The sequence below is a fragment of the Pangasianodon hypophthalmus genome, chromosome 9 (assembly GCF_027358585.1).
Source record: "Pangasianodon hypophthalmus isolate fPanHyp1 chromosome 9, fPanHyp1.pri, whole genome shotgun sequence".
In the NCBI taxonomy this organism is placed as follows: Eukaryota; Metazoa; Chordata; class Actinopteri; order Siluriformes; family Pangasiidae; genus Pangasianodon; species Pangasianodon hypophthalmus.
In genome coordinates, this window is record NC_069718.1 from 6,747,803 (window position 1) to 6,767,325 (window position 19,523).

At 41.7% G+C, this 19,523-nt stretch overlaps 1 protein-coding gene across 4 annotated transcripts in view; it reads left to right on the forward strand.

Annotated features, from left to right (window-relative positions):
• Window positions 1-19,523, forward strand: part of LOC113547147 (zinc finger protein 501) — a 37,810-nt gene that overhangs the window by 8,462 nt on the left and 9,825 nt on the right. For 2 of the 4 annotated variants that reach the window (XM_053237275.1, XM_026947382.3), the window contains exons 2-7: window positions 2,745-2,784; window positions 3,701-3,833; window positions 3,912-4,022; window positions 5,542-5,813; window positions 10,416-10,483; window positions 11,689-11,879. In XM_053237275.1, the coding sequence (XP_053093250.1) occupies window positions 2,770-2,784; window positions 3,701-3,833; window positions 3,912-4,022; window positions 5,542-5,813; window positions 10,416-10,483; window positions 11,689-11,879 (790 nt within the window). In that variant the 5' untranslated portion in view covers window positions 2,745-2,769. Of the gene's footprint in view, window positions 1-2,744; window positions 2,785-3,700; window positions 3,834-3,911; window positions 4,023-5,541; window positions 5,814-10,415; window positions 10,484-11,688; window positions 11,880-13,179; window positions 18,515-19,523 lie in introns of those variants that run through there. The other 2 variants (XM_026947381.3, XM_034307223.2) reach the window with 2 other exon arrangements.

A 19,523-nucleotide genomic window follows, 5' to 3' on the forward strand; every position in this document is an offset into this window, starting at 1 on the left:
GATAGCAGTGGGAGCAGGCTGACAGCTCTCTGAGATTTTTTTTATTCCATGCCCATCCTACCTAGCAATCCAGGTCACAGCACCATGTTGTTAGAAATTTATAAGCATTGAGTTAGGATCTAGGAGACTGGTGTTGACCTTCAGACTCTAATGTTTATTGCATGCTTGAAGGATCTTCAGATCAGTGTATATAAAAAAGAAGGAGCCCCAATGCCACCTGTGTCTGGGAGTGCATTGTGTACTTGATGTGTCCCGTCACAGTGACATACAATGTCAAAACACAAGAAACGAGGAATACAGCATCTTCTGAATCAGCCTAAGCATAACCGGTGATGCATAACATGAGGTAGAATGAACATAAAGTTTATCAAGTGATCATAGAGTCAGACACAGATAATTCAATGACAATAATTAAGGGCAAAATGTCCTTCAAACAGTTACTAAATTTTAAAGAATCTTTATTCAGAAAATTTTATTTATTTAATATTTATTTTTTTTAACACTCAAGATTGTTGTTCCAAAATAAGTTGTATAATATTACGCACCTTTCTCTAGAATCTACTACTCCTCTTTCTTTGACAAGTTTCTTCTTCTTCTTCTTTCGGTTTTTCCCTTCAGGGGTCACCACAGCGAATCATCACTCTCCACCTATCCTTATCTTCTGCATCCTCAACACTTGCACCCACTAGCTTCATATCCTCATTTATTACCTCCATATACCTCCTCTTTGGCCTTCCTCTTCGCCTCCTGCCCGGCAGCCCCAATGTCCAACATTCTCCTACCAATATACTCACTCTCCCTCCTCTGAACATGTCCAAACCATCTTAATCTGGCCTCCCTAACTATGTCCCCCAAATGTCCAACATGAGCTGTCCCTCTGATGTACTCGTTCCTAATCTTGACCAACCTTGTCACTCCCAAAGAGAACCTCAACATCTTCAGCTCTGCTACCTCTAGCTCTGACTCCTGTCTCTTCCTCAGTGACACTGTCTCTAAACCATACAGCATAGCCGGTCTCACCACTGTCTTGTATCACCACTCTCTCACCCGTGGGAATACTCTGTATCACCTCATCTAATTCACTCCAGAATCTCTCTTTCTCCTCTAACTCACAAACTACCTGTGGGGCATAACCACTAACAATATTCAACATCACCCCTTCCATCTCTAACTTCAGACTCATCACCCTGTCTGACACTCTCTTCACCTCAAGAACATTCCTCCCAAACTCCTCCTTCAAGACCACACCTACCCCATATCTCTTACTATCCACACCATAATAAAACAGCTTGAATCCTGCTCCTATACTACGAGCCTTGCTACCCTTCCTCCTGGTCTCCTGTACACACAGTATATCCACCTTCCCTCTCTCCATCATATCAGCCAGCTCTCTACCTTTCCCTGTCATAGTACCAACATTCAGAGTTCCTATTCTCAGTCCTACACTCTTACCTTTCCTCTTCTCTCCCTGTCTACGCACTCTCCTCCCTCCTCTACTTCTTCGACCAACAGTAGCCCAATTTCCACCGGCGCCCTGTAGGTCACCGGCGCCGATGGCGGTCGTTGTTAACCCGGGCCTCGACCGATCCGGTATGGAATTCAGAGTACTGACGATTCGCATGTTTAAATTTGGCAATGTTTTACGCTGGATGCCCTTCCTGACGCAACCCTCTCTATTTATTCGGGCTTGGGACCGGCACAGACGTCACTGGACTGTGATCCCCATGGCTAGATTCTTTCTTTGACAAGTTTAACTGTGTTTAAGTTCTTCCTTCCTACTCAGGAGTTTCCGACTTGAATAAATGGGTGTATTTGAGTCTCCTTTTGATGTCACATTCAAAACATGTAGTCTTACAATAGTCTTACAATGTGGTGTAAATTTGTTTTCTTTATGTATGTAGCATGTAATTTTAATGTAATGCAATGTCAAACCTTCAGGAAGATAAAAATAACAAAATGCCTAATTAATTCAATAAGAAAAACCATAACTCGGTCAGAACAGAAAATTATATGATATTAGCTGAGAGGATAAAATGTAATATCTATTAATAGCTCAGCAATGATAGTATTAGTATGCCATGACTTTTCATTGAAGGCATAATAAGAATGATGTGGAGCAAATTGTTACACACTACACCAGGGGTTCCCAACCTAGGGCTGGTGACACCACGTTGGGTTGCTTGATTTACAAATGGGGTCATGTGAGAAACTCCAAATCTCATCTTTTTCATTTGTTTATTTTACTAATTTATATCAAGAAATATTGAAGATGGATTTTTTGTTGGTAGTGCTTTAATACTCTGTTCCACAAAAATCTAAAATAATCCACATGAAGACATTTGTTGCAACAACACATCTGATGTGTTGCTGCCAAAAACAAAAAGTAATATTGATGTGGGGCTTAGCAGCAAGCAGAGAGATGGGTGGTGCAGTGGAAAAGTGTGTGAAAATAGAGATGCAAGTCTGGAAACATGGTTACTTCGGTTTCCATGATTGCTACTGGTAATTATTATCTTAATGAAAACATTTATTTGACTGATGAATACAGAAACCAGAAACATTTTTCTAGAGCTGGTTTCACCTGAAGCGTTCAGACTGTGAGTGTGTTTCGTGTCTGTATCTGTTCAGAGGAATAATGTTTCTTTCTTTCTCTATTAATATAACAATATCTTAATTGTTTCCATTACACATGTTGATTTTCTGAATGTCCTTGTTATAAGTGAGCCTCTTTTTTTCCCCCCCAGAATTGCATCCTTTAGACGTCTTATAATGGAATCAGCAGAGGTCAGTGCTCTCTTTTTTCTTTGATAAATAATAATTTTTGATTTAATAAATAACTAAAATGAGGGAATATTATCACTAAATAGCAGACACATGGGCTGCGTGCATTTTCTCTTTGTGACATGATTAAGATAATGCCCTGTGGGATCTCAGTACCTATGCTCGTCTAGCACCAGAGATGATCTCTATACCCTAGAATAGGTGAGGGACATCCAGGCATCTACAAGAAGCCTAAGAGTGTAGTCCCTCCTGCCTAAAGGTAGCGCAAAGCTTCCATTAGATGCTGGAACTCAGAACTGGGCATTGCACCATGCATTGCAATATTCCCTGTCATTCTCAATATTCTAAAGTCTTTATCATGTAGTTATCAGTGTGTCTGCTCTCAGCACTTGGGCAAACTTTTGCAGTCTACGAGGCAAGTTACAGCACAGAAAAACTTGAAATAGACTAGACTCTTTTATATTCTTACATATACATTTTTGCTAAATAATACAGGGGTGGACAAATCACTGGGTTATTAGTTTTTTGTTTGTTTTTGCCCAGTAGATTAACAAGTAGGTTCAGCAACTGCAGAGAACACTGCAGCTTATAGGTTAAACATTTGCTAATTGCTTAGTGATGATATTAGTTTGCAAACACTACATTAATAACTTCATCAGGATTATGGTGACACAGTTGTTCCCTCCACCGAAATTCGTATATGCATTCATTTCATTTACTCTGTATTGATTAATTTAACTAGCTAATTAGCTGGCCATATGTTGTTACATTAGCTACCACTTTTTAGCCTAGTCAGTATGGTTTCCAGGCAACCAAAACATGGAACGGGCCAGCAAACTGGGGATTACACTTGCCCAGTGGGCTAGCTAATTAATTTATCATTTGATCACCCCAGTAATTATTGTTCTTTGGTCATTAGCTTTGTAGGGATGTGAAGACTGAGATTTTCCCTACTTCAGATGGTGGGACATCAAGCTCTGTGGGATTCGTCATCCCTGTGGATCAGCAGAAGCTTATAAAAAAGGAAGAACATGAAGATGAAGGCTATCCCTGTAAGACAACATCAGAGTCTAGTTTAATTTGTGACTATCCCACTGACTTTTTTTTTAATTGAATTTATGGACTTTTAGGTGGTGGTACATCAAGCCCTGTAGGATGTGTCATGACTAATGACCAACAGACTGGAGGATTCCAGAGGAAACCTATAAAAGAGGAAGAACCTGAAGATGACGAGTTCCTCTGTAAGAAATCATTGTTGGTTGAAGATGTTCAAGCAACCTAAAATAAACTATAGCCGAGTGATATCTTAAAGATAATTATACATTATTTTTAGATATTATACCAAAACAGATAGTTCCGGTCCACTACTTTGATTGTTCCATAAGACTTGATATATACTAAAACAGCACTGGAACATTTCACTATCTGTATCAATCCTCTTGTCTGTGTTTGCAACATAAATTTACAAGTCTAGCAGTAGTTTGTTCCACTGAAACCGTTCCTACGGGCTGTTAGTTAGTCTGTGCATTGCATAGCAACACGCAATGCTTTATCCAGCTGTGACTTCTTTGGGAACTATTTTCGTTGGCAGAGTAAAAACAAACAAAATATTTGGCCATATTTGGTCTAGAATGTCAGTTACTTTATATTAATTTCTTGTTTATACAAATGTTGTATAAATGCATTTTCACACTCCCAATCATGCTGTTGTAGTGAATATCAGCATGGCTGTGATTAGCTGCGACCTATTCCTATTTTTTTCCATCACATTTCACCTAAATATAAAACACTATTTATAAACAACTTCTACCTATACGCAGCTTTAAAGCGACAAAATCCAGAAATCCAGTCAGATTACATCATCTCCCTAGCCACACGGGTGCCATGATTGCTTGTTTTTGTTGGAAATACCAAACCTATACAGAAAGCAGAGAAAATGTTATACTTCCTTTTGTTGTATAACTTTATACTTATATTTATTTTCCTAATTTTAGTCTTCAAGTTAAAGTTAAAACCATTTCATTATAGAATGGCATAGGTCTATATTCTGTAATAACTAAATGCCTCATAAATAAATGATTCAGAGTATTTTTATGCTTTTAGGATAAGTAAATGTATAAGTAGAATGTAACTATTTGGGTAATAATTAGCCTATTTCACACAATGTTTAAATTTACACCACTGGTAGTTCTCTATCAATGTCAAGAATCTGCATACATCATCCTGTTGCCCACCCCTGCTCTAAATTATTTACACATTACAACAGACAGCAGGCAAAAGTTAGCTTAGACTAGCAAATCTATAAAATAGTACATGACTGTTTGTATGTATGGCATTGCTGTTATTTTTTTTATTCTTCCCCATGGTTATTGATAGTAAAGGAATTTTAAATGCGTGCAGCCTTATGTTTATTTTCTGAAGGAAACAGGGTACTGTCAGAGAGACAAAGGGCAGTTGAAGGATTATATAGATTTTTCAAGTGCCTCCCAACCTAATAATTGGGGAGGCACTTAACCTAAGTCTGTGAAACAGTCTAATGCCCCCATGTAAATAATAGCCTGTCAAAAGGACTTTCTGTTCAGGAAGTTTATTCTCACACCCAGCGTTCATTTCCATGAGGTGTTAATACTAGTGGTTTCACCGGTATTCACATCCAAGTGCAAAACACGCAAACATTTGGAAATACTTAACTCTTATTGCATTCTAAAAATGTGTTTATTTGGACTCAGGAATTTAATTTGTTTCATTTTCTCCTTCCAGACTGTGAGGACTGCAGATCCTACTTCATCAACAAGTGTGAAGTTCATGGTCCAGCCCTTTTCATTTCTGATACCCCTGTTCCCATGGGGATTGCTGACCGAGCCATACAAACCCTTCCCCTCGGTCTAGAGGTTGGAAAGTCTGACATTCCTAATGCAGGCCTTGGGGTGTTCAATAAGGGTGAGACTATTCCACTTGGTGCACACTTTGGGCCATGTGAGGGAGACCTGGTGGACAGAGAGGAAGCCATGAATAGTGGCTATTCTTGGGTGGTGAGTTAGTTTCTTAATACTTATTTTCTAATGTTAACAGTAAATGTCACTATCAAAGATATAAGGCTTTCAGCCTGTTAGACTTAAAAGGTGCTGTTGTACAAATAACCTGGAAAATATGAAGAACATGATTAACGCGTGTAGGTACCATGCATCCACAGATAGGGGACGCACTTCTATTAAAGTACTTTTACAGCAACCAGTAGGACGCAACGAACCATCAAAAGGACTTCACAGCCTTTGTTCGGTCTCTCTGTTGGTTCCACTTTACAGGATGAACCATAAAAGAGAGAAGCTCTTTCTTTCTTAGGCTGATCGCCACGTGCGAACTGGCTGCAAAGAGGAGCTCTACTTTTTTCTCATCTGAGATCATAATGAGAGAGTTACCAACTGCATTCACCTTAAGCGTAATCACCACCGATCAATCTGCAACAGCACATGGACAGCTTACTAACATGGTCACTTAGTCCCTAAGTAAGAAAGATAAGATCCAAACTCCTTAGCTTTATTCCTAGTGTTGTGGTACTCGAGACCAGTCCATGTATGGGGTTGGTCTCATCTTGGTCTTGTCCTGCTCTCGTACTTGGTCTTGAATCAGACTCCATTGGCCATGGTCTTGGTCTTGAGTCAGCCTTGGCTAAGGTGGTCCTGAGCCCAACACTAGTTATTCCCATAAACATTACTGTGCTTTGGAACTAATATTGTCATTGGAAATAGTTTTATAGTTTCTATCGCTGGCCGTCCAGCATTTGCACGTCTTTTAAAGTCCCTGCCATATTTCTATTCCCCATTGTTCTCCTTGTTTCACATACCCAGCGGTGTGGCCATGTATCTCAGACCAGAGTGGAATTCACAAAGAAATACAGAGATGATCCACAGATTTTCTGGAACCAACATTAACCTCTACCAAAGTGATAGAAAGGCCAACGTGTGGAGAAAGAAAGGATCTGCTCATGATCCAAAACATATAAGCTCATCGGTTAAGCACAGTGGAGGTAGTGTCGTGGCATGGGCTTGCATGGCTGCTTCTGGAACGGCTCATTAATCTTTTATTGATGATGTAACTTATAATGGTAGCAGCAGAATGAATTCAGATGTCTACAGAAAAATTCTGTATGCCAATTTACAGAGAAATGCATCCAGTGTAATTGGGAGGAACTTCATCATGCAGCAAGACAATGACCCGAAACACACTGCCAACACAACAAAATACTTCATCACGGATAAAAAGTGAAATGTACTTTCAGTGGATACTGTATATAGCATACACTCACTGAGCTCTATACTAATACTGGGTTGTGCCTCTATTTGCTTTCAAAACAGCATCAATTCTTTGTGGCATGGATTCCACAAGATGTTGGAAACATTGCTTTGAGATTCAATTCCTGCAGATCATCCCTAAGGTGTTCTAATGGATTTGGATCTGGTAACTGAGAAGGCCATTGAAGAACATTGATCTCAATATCATGTTCATGGAACCAGTTTGAGACGACTTTTGCTTTGTGGCAGGGTGCAGTATCATGCTGGAAATAGCATTAGAAAATGGGTAACTTGTTGCCATAAAGGGTTGCACATGGTCAGCAGCAATACTCAAATAGGCTGTGCCATTCAAATAATTATTAATTGGTATTAACTGGCCCAAAACGTGCCAAGAAAACATTCCCCATACCATTACACCACCTCTACCAGCCTGGACTGTTGACACAAGGATTTTGTGCCAAATTCTGACTGACACTACCATCTGTGTACCTCAGCAGAAATTGAGATTCATCAGAACAGGCTACATTTTTCAAGTCTTCGTTGTCCAGTTTTGGTGAGCCTGTGCCCACTGCAGCCTCAGCTTTCTGTTCTTGGCTGACAGAAGTGGAACCCAATGTGGTCTTCTGCTGTTGTAGCCCATCCACCTCAAGGTTCGAAATTTTGTGCATTCTGAGATGCTTTTCTGCTCACCACAGTTGTACAGAATGGTTATCTGAGTTACTGTAGCCTTTCTGCCAGTCTGGCCTGTCTCCATTGACCTCTCTCAACAAGGCGTTTCCGTCCATCGAACTGCCACTCACTGGATGTTTTTCTTTATTAATCCATTCTGAGTAAACTCTAGAGACTGGTGTGCATGAAAATCCCAGGAGATCAGTTATTGAAATACTCAAACTAGCCCGTTTGGCACCAACTATCATGCCATGGTCAAATCACTGAGTACACATTTTCCCCCTTTCTGACGGTTGATGTGAACATTATCCGAAGCTGCTGGTCTGTATCTGCATGATTTTGTGCATTGCACTACTGCCACACAATTGGCTGATTAGATAATTGCATGAATGTGTGGATGTAGAGGTGTTCCTTATAAAGTATTTGGTGAGTGGTTTGGGTGTTAAACACAAACCACTGATTATATAGGGCTTTGGCCCTGTGTTTGATACCTCTGAGTTCATGTGAATAATGTAACCTGTGTGGTAAGGCTCGCGGTGGTGGCTTGTGTGTTTACATCAACATGGACTGGTGCAAGAACTCGGTGCTAGTTTCTAGTTACTGCTCATCACTGGTAGAGTTTGTGACTGTTAGATGCAGACTATTTTATTTACCATGGGAATTCACCATTGTCCTTATAGTCGGAGTGTACATTCCCTTCAGCGCTAATGCTAAGGAGGCAGTGTGTGAACTGTATGGGTCTATTAGCAAGCTGCAGAATTCACCCCCTTATGGATTGTTTAGTACGGAGATTTCAACCATGCAAATCTCAAGTCAGTGCTCCCTAAATTCCATCAGCATGTGGACTTTGCAACGAGAGGGGAGAACATGCTGGATCTCTGTTATGCTAATCCCAGCATACAGACCGCTCGTCAGATGTTCCAAACCGGTTATGAGGCAGGTGAAAACCTGGCCAGCAGGAGCCATCTCTGCTCTTCAGGACTGTTTTGAGCACACTGAGTGGCACATGTTCAGAGAAGTTGCAACCGACGGCAACTTCACCAACTCGGAGGAATACATGGCATCAGTATCCAGCTACAACAGCAAGTGCACTGATGACATCACTGTCTCCAAGATCAGACCCACACACGAGTCTCAGGTCCACATGCTCCAGCCAGAAGCCGTGGATGACCGCAGAGGTGTGTGAGCTGAGGAGGACCTGAGACTCCGCCTTCAAAACAGGCGACAAGGCAGCCCTAAGAACAGCAAGGGCCAGACTGTCCCAGGCCATCAGTGCACACACGCCCAGAGAATCTACAGCCACTTCAAGGACAGTGGTGACATGCGGCACATGTGGCAGAGCATCCAGGCCATCACCAACTACAGGACAACATCACCTGTCTGTGACAGTAATGCCTGACTTCCAGATGCACTGAACAACTTCTACACTCGGCCCGCTGAACAGATTATGCCATCACCACCACCCTCCCTCTGGCCTTCACCCACCTGGACAAAAAAGACACATATGTTCGAATGTTGTTGATAGACTTCAGTTCAGCATTCAACATAGTCATTCCTTAGCACCTGATTGGAAAGCTGTACCTGCTGGGCCTGAACACCTCCCTCTGCAACTGGATCCTGGACTTTCTGACTGGGAGACCTCAGTCAGTCTGGATCAGACACAGCATCTCCAACACTACCACACTGAGCTCTGCAGTCCCCCAGGGCTGTGTGCTTAGTCCACTGCTGTTCACCCTGCTGACCCATGACTGTGTAGCAATGCACAGCTGAAAACACATCATCAAGTTCGCCGATGACATGACTGTGGTGGATCTCATCAGCAAGAACAACGAGTCATCATAAAGAGAGGAGGTGCAGCGGCTAAAGGACTGGTGCAGAGCCAACAACCTGTCTCTGAATGTGGCCAAAACTGAAGAGATGGTTGTTGACCTCAGGAGAGCAAGGAGTGACCACTCTCCACTGAATATCGACGGCTCCTCTGTGGCCATCATCAAGAGCACCAAATTCCTTGGAGAACCTCACCTGGTCCCTCAACACCAGTTCCATAACCAAGAAAGCCCAGCAGCATCTCTACTTTCTGTGAAGGCTGACAAAAGCCCATCTCCCACCTCCCCATCCTCACCATGTTCTACAGAGGGAGTATTGAGAGCATCCTGAGCAGCTGCATCACTGCCTGGTTTGGAAATTGCACTGTCTTGGATTGCAAGACCCTGTAGCAGATAGTGAGGACAGCTAAGAAGATCATCGGGGTCTCTCTTCTCTCCATCACAGATATTTACACTACACGTTGCATCCGCAAAGCCTATTTCATAGTATGTTATGTTTTATGTTCACAGCAATTTATATTCTTTTGCAGTACTGTTATATCTGACACTTTCATACTAGAACTGTGTACTAGTCGGCATTGCACTGTCTCTTACTGTGCCTATTATCCTGTTTTTGTAGTTATTGTACTGTCTTGTGCTGTTTGCACACATTTGCATGTGCACTTTATGTAGTAATGTGTAGTCTCTTGTAGTTCTGTGTTGTTTTATGTAGCACCATCGTCTTGGAGGAACGTTGTTTCGTTTCACTGTGTACTAACTAGCTGTATATGGTTGAAATGACAATAAAGCCACTTGACTTGACTTGACTATAAAGTAAATGTGTAATATATTATGCATTCTTTTGTAGATATCCAGGAGCAGGCAGTGTGAGAAATACATAGATGGCCAGAGAGAGATGCATTCTAATTGGATGAGGTGAGGAATACATCTGCATTCTGTTCAGTATTTTAGTTGTTTTTACCATTCATTATTTAGTGGAAAACATTAGATTATGCTAATCATTGTTTCCAGAAGGAGCTGAAATGAGGTATAACACAGAGAGTTTGGGAAACCTCTCCATGCTTGTCAGCCAGAAGACACATCTATTCATGCCTCTAAGACAGATAATACACCCGTCACCACCACCTTCCCTTAGTTCACCAGGTTTTCATCAAGTTATGTCTAATGTGTGGAGAAGCCTAGGCTTGTGCCTCATTCTTGTCCACAGCGAACAGCGTATATCTGCATAATCTAAGTCCCTTTCAGTCAAGTCACTTTGTATAAAAAAGTATGGGATGCATACCCACACACCACACAGCTGTAGTCAAGGAGGAGAACTCAAGAAGGTGAGCCACAGAGGTGGTCAAAATGACCAGTACTAAAAACGCACAGAAGTGTGAGGGGGAGGCCCAAGAGGTTGCCATACAAACATCTGCCACTGATATCATCTTGAATAGGGATGCACTTTTTGGACTGTAGTTACACTTTGTAACTGAAGAGAATGCAATGACCCAAGCCCAAACAGTAGTAAATTCTTGTATTACATTCAAAACTCTTAGGAACCATTAGGCAACATTAAGGCACTGTGTCCTCCAAAAATCACTGAGTGCAAACTGGACTCATAAGGGGCCTACAGACAAGGCATGGAAATATCCCATATGCTTATGCATACCCCATATGAATCTAGATTTGGCATATCCAGTCCAGCTATGTGCTTGTTTTTGGGAGATGGGAGGAAACTGGTGACACTGGAGGAAACCCACACAAACATGAGTGAACATGCAAAACTCTGCATGAACAGTAACTTGAGCTAAGGTTTGAATCCGGGCCCCTAGAGATTGTGAGGTGGCAACACGAACCCCAGTGCCACTATGCTGCCTAGCTTGAAATAAAAAAAAGTCTTTGTCTGTTTTGGTAATTCATTGCTATTTAATTCACTGCACCACAAGCTGGTGACGAAACACACAAAGACCAGGCTGCATAATAGCTCTCCTTGCATGGATCCCACTGACAACCATTGTTATAAGTTAGCTGACTCAAAGGGAGCCATTCTTTCCCCTGCTATGAACTGATCCCTTCCTCTCTCTTACTTCATATTCCTCCCTCGTCCCTTGCTCACTGTCTGTCTCTTTATTTTCCAGGTATGTGAATTGTGCACGTAATGAAGAAGAACAGAATCTTGTGGCCTTCCAGTATCGAGGAGGCATCCTCTATCGTTGCTGTCAACCCATCAAACCAGGACAAGAGCTCTTGATGTGGTACAAAGATGACTACGGCAAACACCTTGGCCTTGCGTTCGACTACCTCTGGAAGAAAAAATGCTCCTCAAATGGTTACGTACTGCCCTGATTTATATTATAATTACCCACTACCCTTCAGCCCACAGTGGCTGTTGTATATGAATGCTTCTACCAATGTTTACTCTGACATATATAGGAAGTTCCTCACCCCTTAGACCATGCAGTGATGTACTCAACCCAATTTGAGTAAATTCTAACTAACACCAGTAGAACCGGATGATGGTCTCAAGCTATCACTTTTCCAGCTTGGAGTAGGTAATTTGAAGCAGACTCAAACTGACTCATGCTTAGATAGTGGCATAATTATGTTCCTGAGACAGGAGGAGATGGGAGACATGCTGAAACAGGGGCTCTGCTGTCTGGTGAACAGTGGGGAGACCTGAGAGTGGGATCAGACAACATTCTTTAGAGAACTACTAGTATGGTGATGCTTCTGTCAGACTGTGGGAGTTTAGTGACTAAATCCACTGAGAGGTGAGTTCAAGGCCTTTAGGGTACCAATAGGGGTTAGCTTTCCTGTTGGTAGCTGTCTAGGGGCCATGGGTTGAGCACAAACAGAACGAGATTTGACAAACTTCTGTACATTTCAGTGGAGCCTAGGCTACTAATAGCAAGGCTGGGCTGCTCTGGGCTGGTAATGTATTTGATGAGCTTGCATCTAAATGGGATGTATGTCTTCTCTGGAGGTGTAACCTGCTACTAGTCTGGAGCTGAATCTCCTAACTGATCTCCCAAAGGACAGGAGCAGCCAAGCAGATGGATCTTGTTGAATCATGAATTTGAGAAAGATTGTCGAATTTACCATTCTTGAAACCTGTTCTGTAGGAATTAGTGAAGGGGAAACCCAGCTAGGGCCCTCTGGATTTATTTAAGGGTCTGCTGATTAAAGTAAATGACCTATAGGTGACAGTGACTGTGTTTCTCAAGGGCTAGCTTGATCATGTGGCTTTCCCAGTTACACACATCATAATTTCTTTCTGAGCCAGTTAACTGTCTACCACAGCCCTACTTAGGAGTTTCCTTTCAGTTCCCCACCCCATGTAAATGAAAAGCAGGATTATTAGAAATACAGCCAGAGGCAGTGCTTATTGTCAGCCAGTGTGGTAAGTTGGTTTGTATATGGTACGTTGAAGTACCTGTACAGTTACAGTACCTAAGATTATAAAATGCAGTTTTGCTGTCAACGTCCCACACTTATGGGATTAAGGGAGACCTTAATAAGCTGTTGAATTCGTATTGTTTTTTGGGGAGGGTGAATAGAGCTCTAAAAAATTGGACTAGTTTGTTTCTTTTCTCAGTGAGTTTCTAATACTTTTCATTTTTATACCCCAGAAAAGAATGATGCCCTGCTGCAAGTCTTCTCCTGCTCCCAGTGTCCAATTTCCTACACATCTCAAATTTATCTTGACAATCACATAAGGAGAAATCACCATGAAAAACATATGGTGTTGTTATTGAGAGAAAGTAAAAATGATAATGTGATGCACACTGAAAGCTCCAGTACACAGCAAACACCCATTGGTATGCTCCACACTAGCACCATTCATGGACGAATGCAAAATGAAGAATATCACTGCTCAGATTGTGGGAAGGTTTTTGCTTACCAGAGTCATCTCCACCAACACCAGCGCATTCACACAGGTGAGAAGCCATATCAGTGCTCAAAGTGTGGAAAAAGATTTAATCAGAAAAGTACTCTCCAGCGACACCAAGACATACACACGGGAGAGAAACCATATTATTGCTCACAGTGTGGGAGGAGTTATACACGCCAGAGTACTCTCCAATCACACCAGCGCATTCACACAGGACAAAAACCATATCAATGCTCAATGTGCGGGAAAAGTTTCAGACAACAGAGTCATCTCCGACAGCACCAGCGCGTTCACACAGGCGAGAAACCGTATCACTGCTCACTATGTGGAAAGAGTTTTACTTGCCAGAGTCATCTCCAAATACATCAGCGCATTCATACAGGAGAGAAGAGGTACTACTGCCTACAGTGTGGGAAAAATTTTATTTGCCAGAGTCATCTCAGAACGCACCAGCGCATTCACACTGGAGAGAAGCCATATCATTGCTCACAGTGTGGGAAGAAATTTTCTGTGAAATATACCCTCAGACAACACCAGCATATTCATGCAGAAGAGAAGCCATATAGCTGCTTAGAGTGTGGGAAGAGTTTTAATAAAGGGAGTGCTCTTGAACAGCATCAGCGCATTCACACAGGAGAGAAGCCATATCACTGCTCACAGTGTGAGAAGAGTTTTGCTTGCCAGAGTCATCTCCAACAACACCAGCGCATTCATACAGGAGAGAAGCCATATCACTGCTCACAGTGTGGGAAGAGTTTCACTTGCCAGAGTCATCTTCAACAACACCAGCGCATTCACACAGGGGAGAAGCCATATCACTGCTCACAGTGTGGGAAGAGTTTTACCTGCCAGAGTCATCTCCAACAACACCAGCGCATTCACACAGGGGAGAAGCCATATCACTGCTCACAGTGTGGGAAGAGTTTTACCTGCCAGAGTCATCTCAGAACGCACTGGCGCATTCATACAGGAGAGAAGCCGTATCATTGTTTACAGTGTGGTAAAAGTTTTACTGACCAGAGTAGTTGTCAACAACACCAGCGTATTCATACAGAAGAGAAGCCGTATCAGTGCTTACATTGTGGAAAACATTTTACACAACAGCGTCATCTCAAGGAGCATCAGCGCATTCACACGGGAGAGAAGCCATTTCACTGCTCTTATTGTGGAAAGACTTTTAATAAAACAAGTGTTTTACAAAGACACCAGCGTATTCACACGGGGGAAAAGCCATATCTCTGCTCACAGTGTGGAAAGGGATTTAATCAACAGAGTCATCTTCAAAGACACCAGCGCATTCACACAGGAGAGAAGCCATACCAGTGTTCACAATGTGAGAAGAGCTTTAGTCAACAGAGCGATCTTCAAAAACATCAGCGCATTCATACAGGAGAGAAAACATTTCATTGTTCACAGTGTGGGAAGAGTTTTGCTTATAAGAGTAATCTCAAAACACACAAGCGCATTCACACAGGAGAAAAGCCTTATCACTGCTCACAGTGTGGAAAGAGATATAATTATTTAAGTACATTTAAGAAACACAAGTGCACCAAAATAGAGCATTCAGCTTGTGCTACATGATCTTCAAATTCAGAAACTAAAGTAGTCCGCTGTCAGTTAAAACAAAACTGATTCAGGACCTTGCTGTTTTTTTTATTAGTGTTGTTAAATGCTTATAAGTGACAGCAAAGAGTGTGTTAAACCACACTTCATTTAACATCCCTACACAGGTTAAAAATAATAAATGGGTTTTTAGTCTACACTGTTAAAAACAGTGCCCAAGAGAAAAAGGCTTTGCTCAGTAAGAAACAAAATTATAGGGAACAGTGGTCCCATCCTGGGTGCATTCCAGCCTCATGCCTGGTGTCCTCGGAATAGGATCCTGATCCATCATGACCCTAACCAGCAAAAAGTTGTCACAAGATGAATGATTGAATATTTATTCTGTAGGAAGTTTTCCTATATTGACCTTGTGTATAAGCCTGCTTTTTAATTTACTGTAGCCTAATGTTGAAAATACTTTTTTCACTAGCAGAGGGCATTGTTCATTTGGTTTTCAAACAGCATTCTGAAAACATTTGGTTTTAGCAGCCATAAAAAGTATTATTAAACTTAACTGCAATTATAGTACTTTTATAGACCATCAACATAGTGGTAGAAATATGAGTCGCATTGAGGGTTACTAATCCTTTTCATTTTTTATGCTTCAGAAATGAACCATGCCCTGCTGCAAGTCGTCTTCTGCTCCTGGTGTCAACTTTCCTACACATCTCAAATTTACCTTGACAATCACATAAGGAGAAGCCACTATGAGGAACATATGAGATTGCTGATATCAAGAGAAAATAAAAATGACAATGTGATGCCCACAGGAAGCTTCAATATTCAGCAAACTCTCCAAACTAACACCACTCATGGACGAGTACAGAAAGAAATCTGTCACTCCTCAAAATGTGGGAAGGGTTTTATAAATCTCCATAATCTCAGTAAGCACCAGTGTGTCCACACAAGAGAAAAGCCACTTCCCTGCTCACAATGTGGGAAGAGTTTTACTTACCAGTGTCATCTCCGACAGCATCAGCGCATTCACACAAAAGAGAAGCCATATCACTGCTCTCAGTGTGGGAAGAGTTTTAATCAACATGGTAATCTTCAAAGACACCAGCGCATTCATACAGGAGAGAAGCCGTATCACTGTTCACAGTGTGACCGACGTTTCACTGATCAGGGTACTCTAATAAAACACCAGCGTATTCACAGAGGAGATAAGCCGTATCATTGCTCAGAATGTGGAAAGCGTTTTAGTGAACGGAGTAGTTTCAGAAACCACCAGCTTATTCACACAGACGAAAAGCCGTATCAGTGCTTACAGTGTGGAAAATATTTTAGACAACAGCGTCAACTCAAAGAGCATCAGCGCATTCACACGGGAGAGAAACCGTATCTCTGCTCACACTGTGGAAATAGTTTCAATAAAAGCAGTACCCTACAAAGACACCAGCGTATTCACACAGGAGAGAAGCCATATGTCTGCTCACAGTGTGGGAAGAGCTTTATTCAACAAAGTGATCTCCAAAGACACCAGGGCATTCACACAGGGGAGCAGCAGTATTACTGTTCAGAGCGTGGTAAGAGTTTTAATCACCAGCGTATTCAAACAGGAGAAAAACCATATCATTGCTCACAATGTGGGAAAAAATTTACGCGACAGAGTAATCTCAAAGAGCATGAACTCATTCACAAAGGAGAGAAGCAATTTCACTGCTCTCATTGTCGAAAGAGTTTTAATACGAAAAGATCTTTACGAAGACACCAGCATATTCACACAGGAGAGAAGCCATATCACTGCTCGGAATGTGGGAAGAGCTTTAATCAACTGCATGATCTTCAAAAACACCACCGCATTCATACAAGACAAAAGACATATCAGTGCTCACATTGTGGGAAGAGTTTTGCTTACCAGAGTAATCTCAAAACACACCAGCGCGTTCACACAGGAGAGCAGCCGTATCACTGCTCACAGTGTGGACAGAGATTCACTTATTTCAAGACATTTAAAAAGCATAAGTGCTCCAATGTAGAGCACTCAGCTTGTGCCACATGATCTTCAAATCTAGAAAGATGGTTGTTGGTACAGGCAGGCTGGTTTGACTGTTTCAGAAACTGCTGACCACTGAAACCCCTGGGATTTTCATGTACAACACTCTCTAGTGTTCGATGAAAAATTGGAAAGATGCCACCAGTTCTATTTTTCAATTTTAAACTGTTTGGTTTTGGTGAGCCCATGCCCACTATAGCTTCAGATCTCTTTTCTTGGCTGACAGGAGTGGAACCCAATGTGGTCTTTTGTAGCCCATCTGCCTCAAGGTTCGGCATGTTGCGCGTTCTGAGATGCTTTTCTACTCACCACAGTTTTAGAGTGGTTATTTGACTTACTCTAGCCTTCTTGTCCACTTGAACCAGTTTGGCCATTCTCCTGTGATCTCTCTCATCGACAAGATGTTTCTGCCTGCAGAACTGCCACTCACTGAAGTTTTATTTTTGCACCAATCTGTGTAGATTTTAGTGCAGGGGTTCAAAACTAGAGGTCATGACTGGCGGTAAGTGTATTGCACATGTTATTTGGTGCACTTGTCGGTGAACGTCCATAAAATTGTACTAATCCAGGCTGTAGTGTAGTGGCTTGTTAGAGGGGGAGTTGTGTGGAGCTGGAGGGGACACACTCTGGGGAACGAAGGGGAGTTGGAGTGCTGGGCGCATTATGCAGTGCTGAGTTGAGTGTGCCGATGGCTTTGGGGTAGAAACTGTTCAATAAACAGGCAGTACATGCTCTGATGGTTTGATAGCACTTCCCAGATGGCAGCATGACAAACAGGTGGTGGCAAGGGGTGTGAGGTGTCCTTGATTATACTAGAGGCTTTCCACAATCAGTGGGAACTGTTGATATGCTCTTGGCCAGGCAGTTGTGTTTTGGTGATTCTCTGGCCTGTGTTGATGACTGTGGCATTTTTTATTTATTTTTTTTGCCGACTCCAAGGAGTTTTTTTTTTTTTTTTTTTTTTTTTTTTTTTAAAAAGCTGGCTGCAGAGCAGTTGCCATACCACACTGGAATCCTGTTGGTCAAGACACTGTTGATGGTGCAGCAGTAAAATGTAGTCAAGTATTGCGTCGCAGAAAATTCTTGATGTCCATTTGGGGTTGTTTGCCCAAAAAGTGGGAACCACTGCTCTAGGGACTGTTATGTGTGAAAATCCCAGGAGATCAGATACCAAATACCAATGGTATTTCAGTAGCTTCTGAAATATCAATACTTAAATCAGCCCGTAGGGCAACCAACAACCATGCCAGATCACAGTTTTCCCCATTCTCAAGTTTTATATGAACATCAACTGAAGCTCTTGACCTGTATCTGCATGATTTATGCATTACGCATTTCCCACATGATTGGCTGATTGCATAATTGCATGATTGAGCAGGTGTACAGGATTTCCTATTAAAAAGCCCAGCGAGTGTATGTATATCTATAGTATTTTATTTTCCTTGAATAAACTTGGCTCCTTTCTTTAAAATTACATATGCTCTCTTGTTTCTTCATTTCATTCCAGTACTATAACATGAAAAGCATTCATATATTTATTCTACTGCAAGTGACTTGGCCACAAATCCTGGGTGTATTCCAGCCTCATGCATGGTGACCCATTGAGACCAGCATAAAAGAAGATGATGATTGAATGCACATTTATTCTGTAGGAAATTATTCCTTCCATATATTGACCTTGGTGTAAGCCTATCTTTTCTTTTCTGTAGCTGAATGTTGATTTTTTTTTTTTTTTTTGGCCAGCAGAGGGCATAGTTCATTTGCTTTTTAAGCAGTATCTGCAAAACAATTTGTTCTAGCAGATTAAAAAAAGTATTAATAAACTAAGTTAAAACAGTTTGTTTCTTAGTGAGTTACTAATACTTTTCATTGTTTATGCTCCAGAAATGAATGATGCCCTGCTGCAACTTTTCGCTTGCTCCTGGTGTCAACTTTCTTACACATCTCAAATTTACCTTGACAATCACATAAGGAGAAGCCACAATCAGGAACACTTGAGATTGTTGATATCAAGAGAAAATAAAAATGACAATGTGATTCCCACAGGAAGCTCAGAAAGTATTCCTTCACACTAACATCACTCATGGATAAAATCAGAAAGAAATCTATCACTGCTCAACGTGTGGGAAGGATTTTGCTAATCGGCGTAATCTCAGTAAGCACCAGTGAGTCCACACAAAAGAGAAATTTCCCTGCTCACAGTGTGGGAAGAGTTTTATTTACCAGAGTCACCTCTGACAGCATCAGCGCATTCACACAGGCGAGAAGCCATATAACCGTTCACAGTGTGGGAAGAGCTTAAATAACAGGAGTAATTACAGACAACACCAGCGCATTCACACAGGAAAGAAGCCATGTCACTGCTCACAGTGTGGGAAAATTTTTACTTACCAGAGTCATCTCCAACAGCATCAGTGCATTCACACAGGAGAGAAGCCGTAACACTGCTCAAAGTGTGGGACAAGTTTTAATTTAAAAAAAAA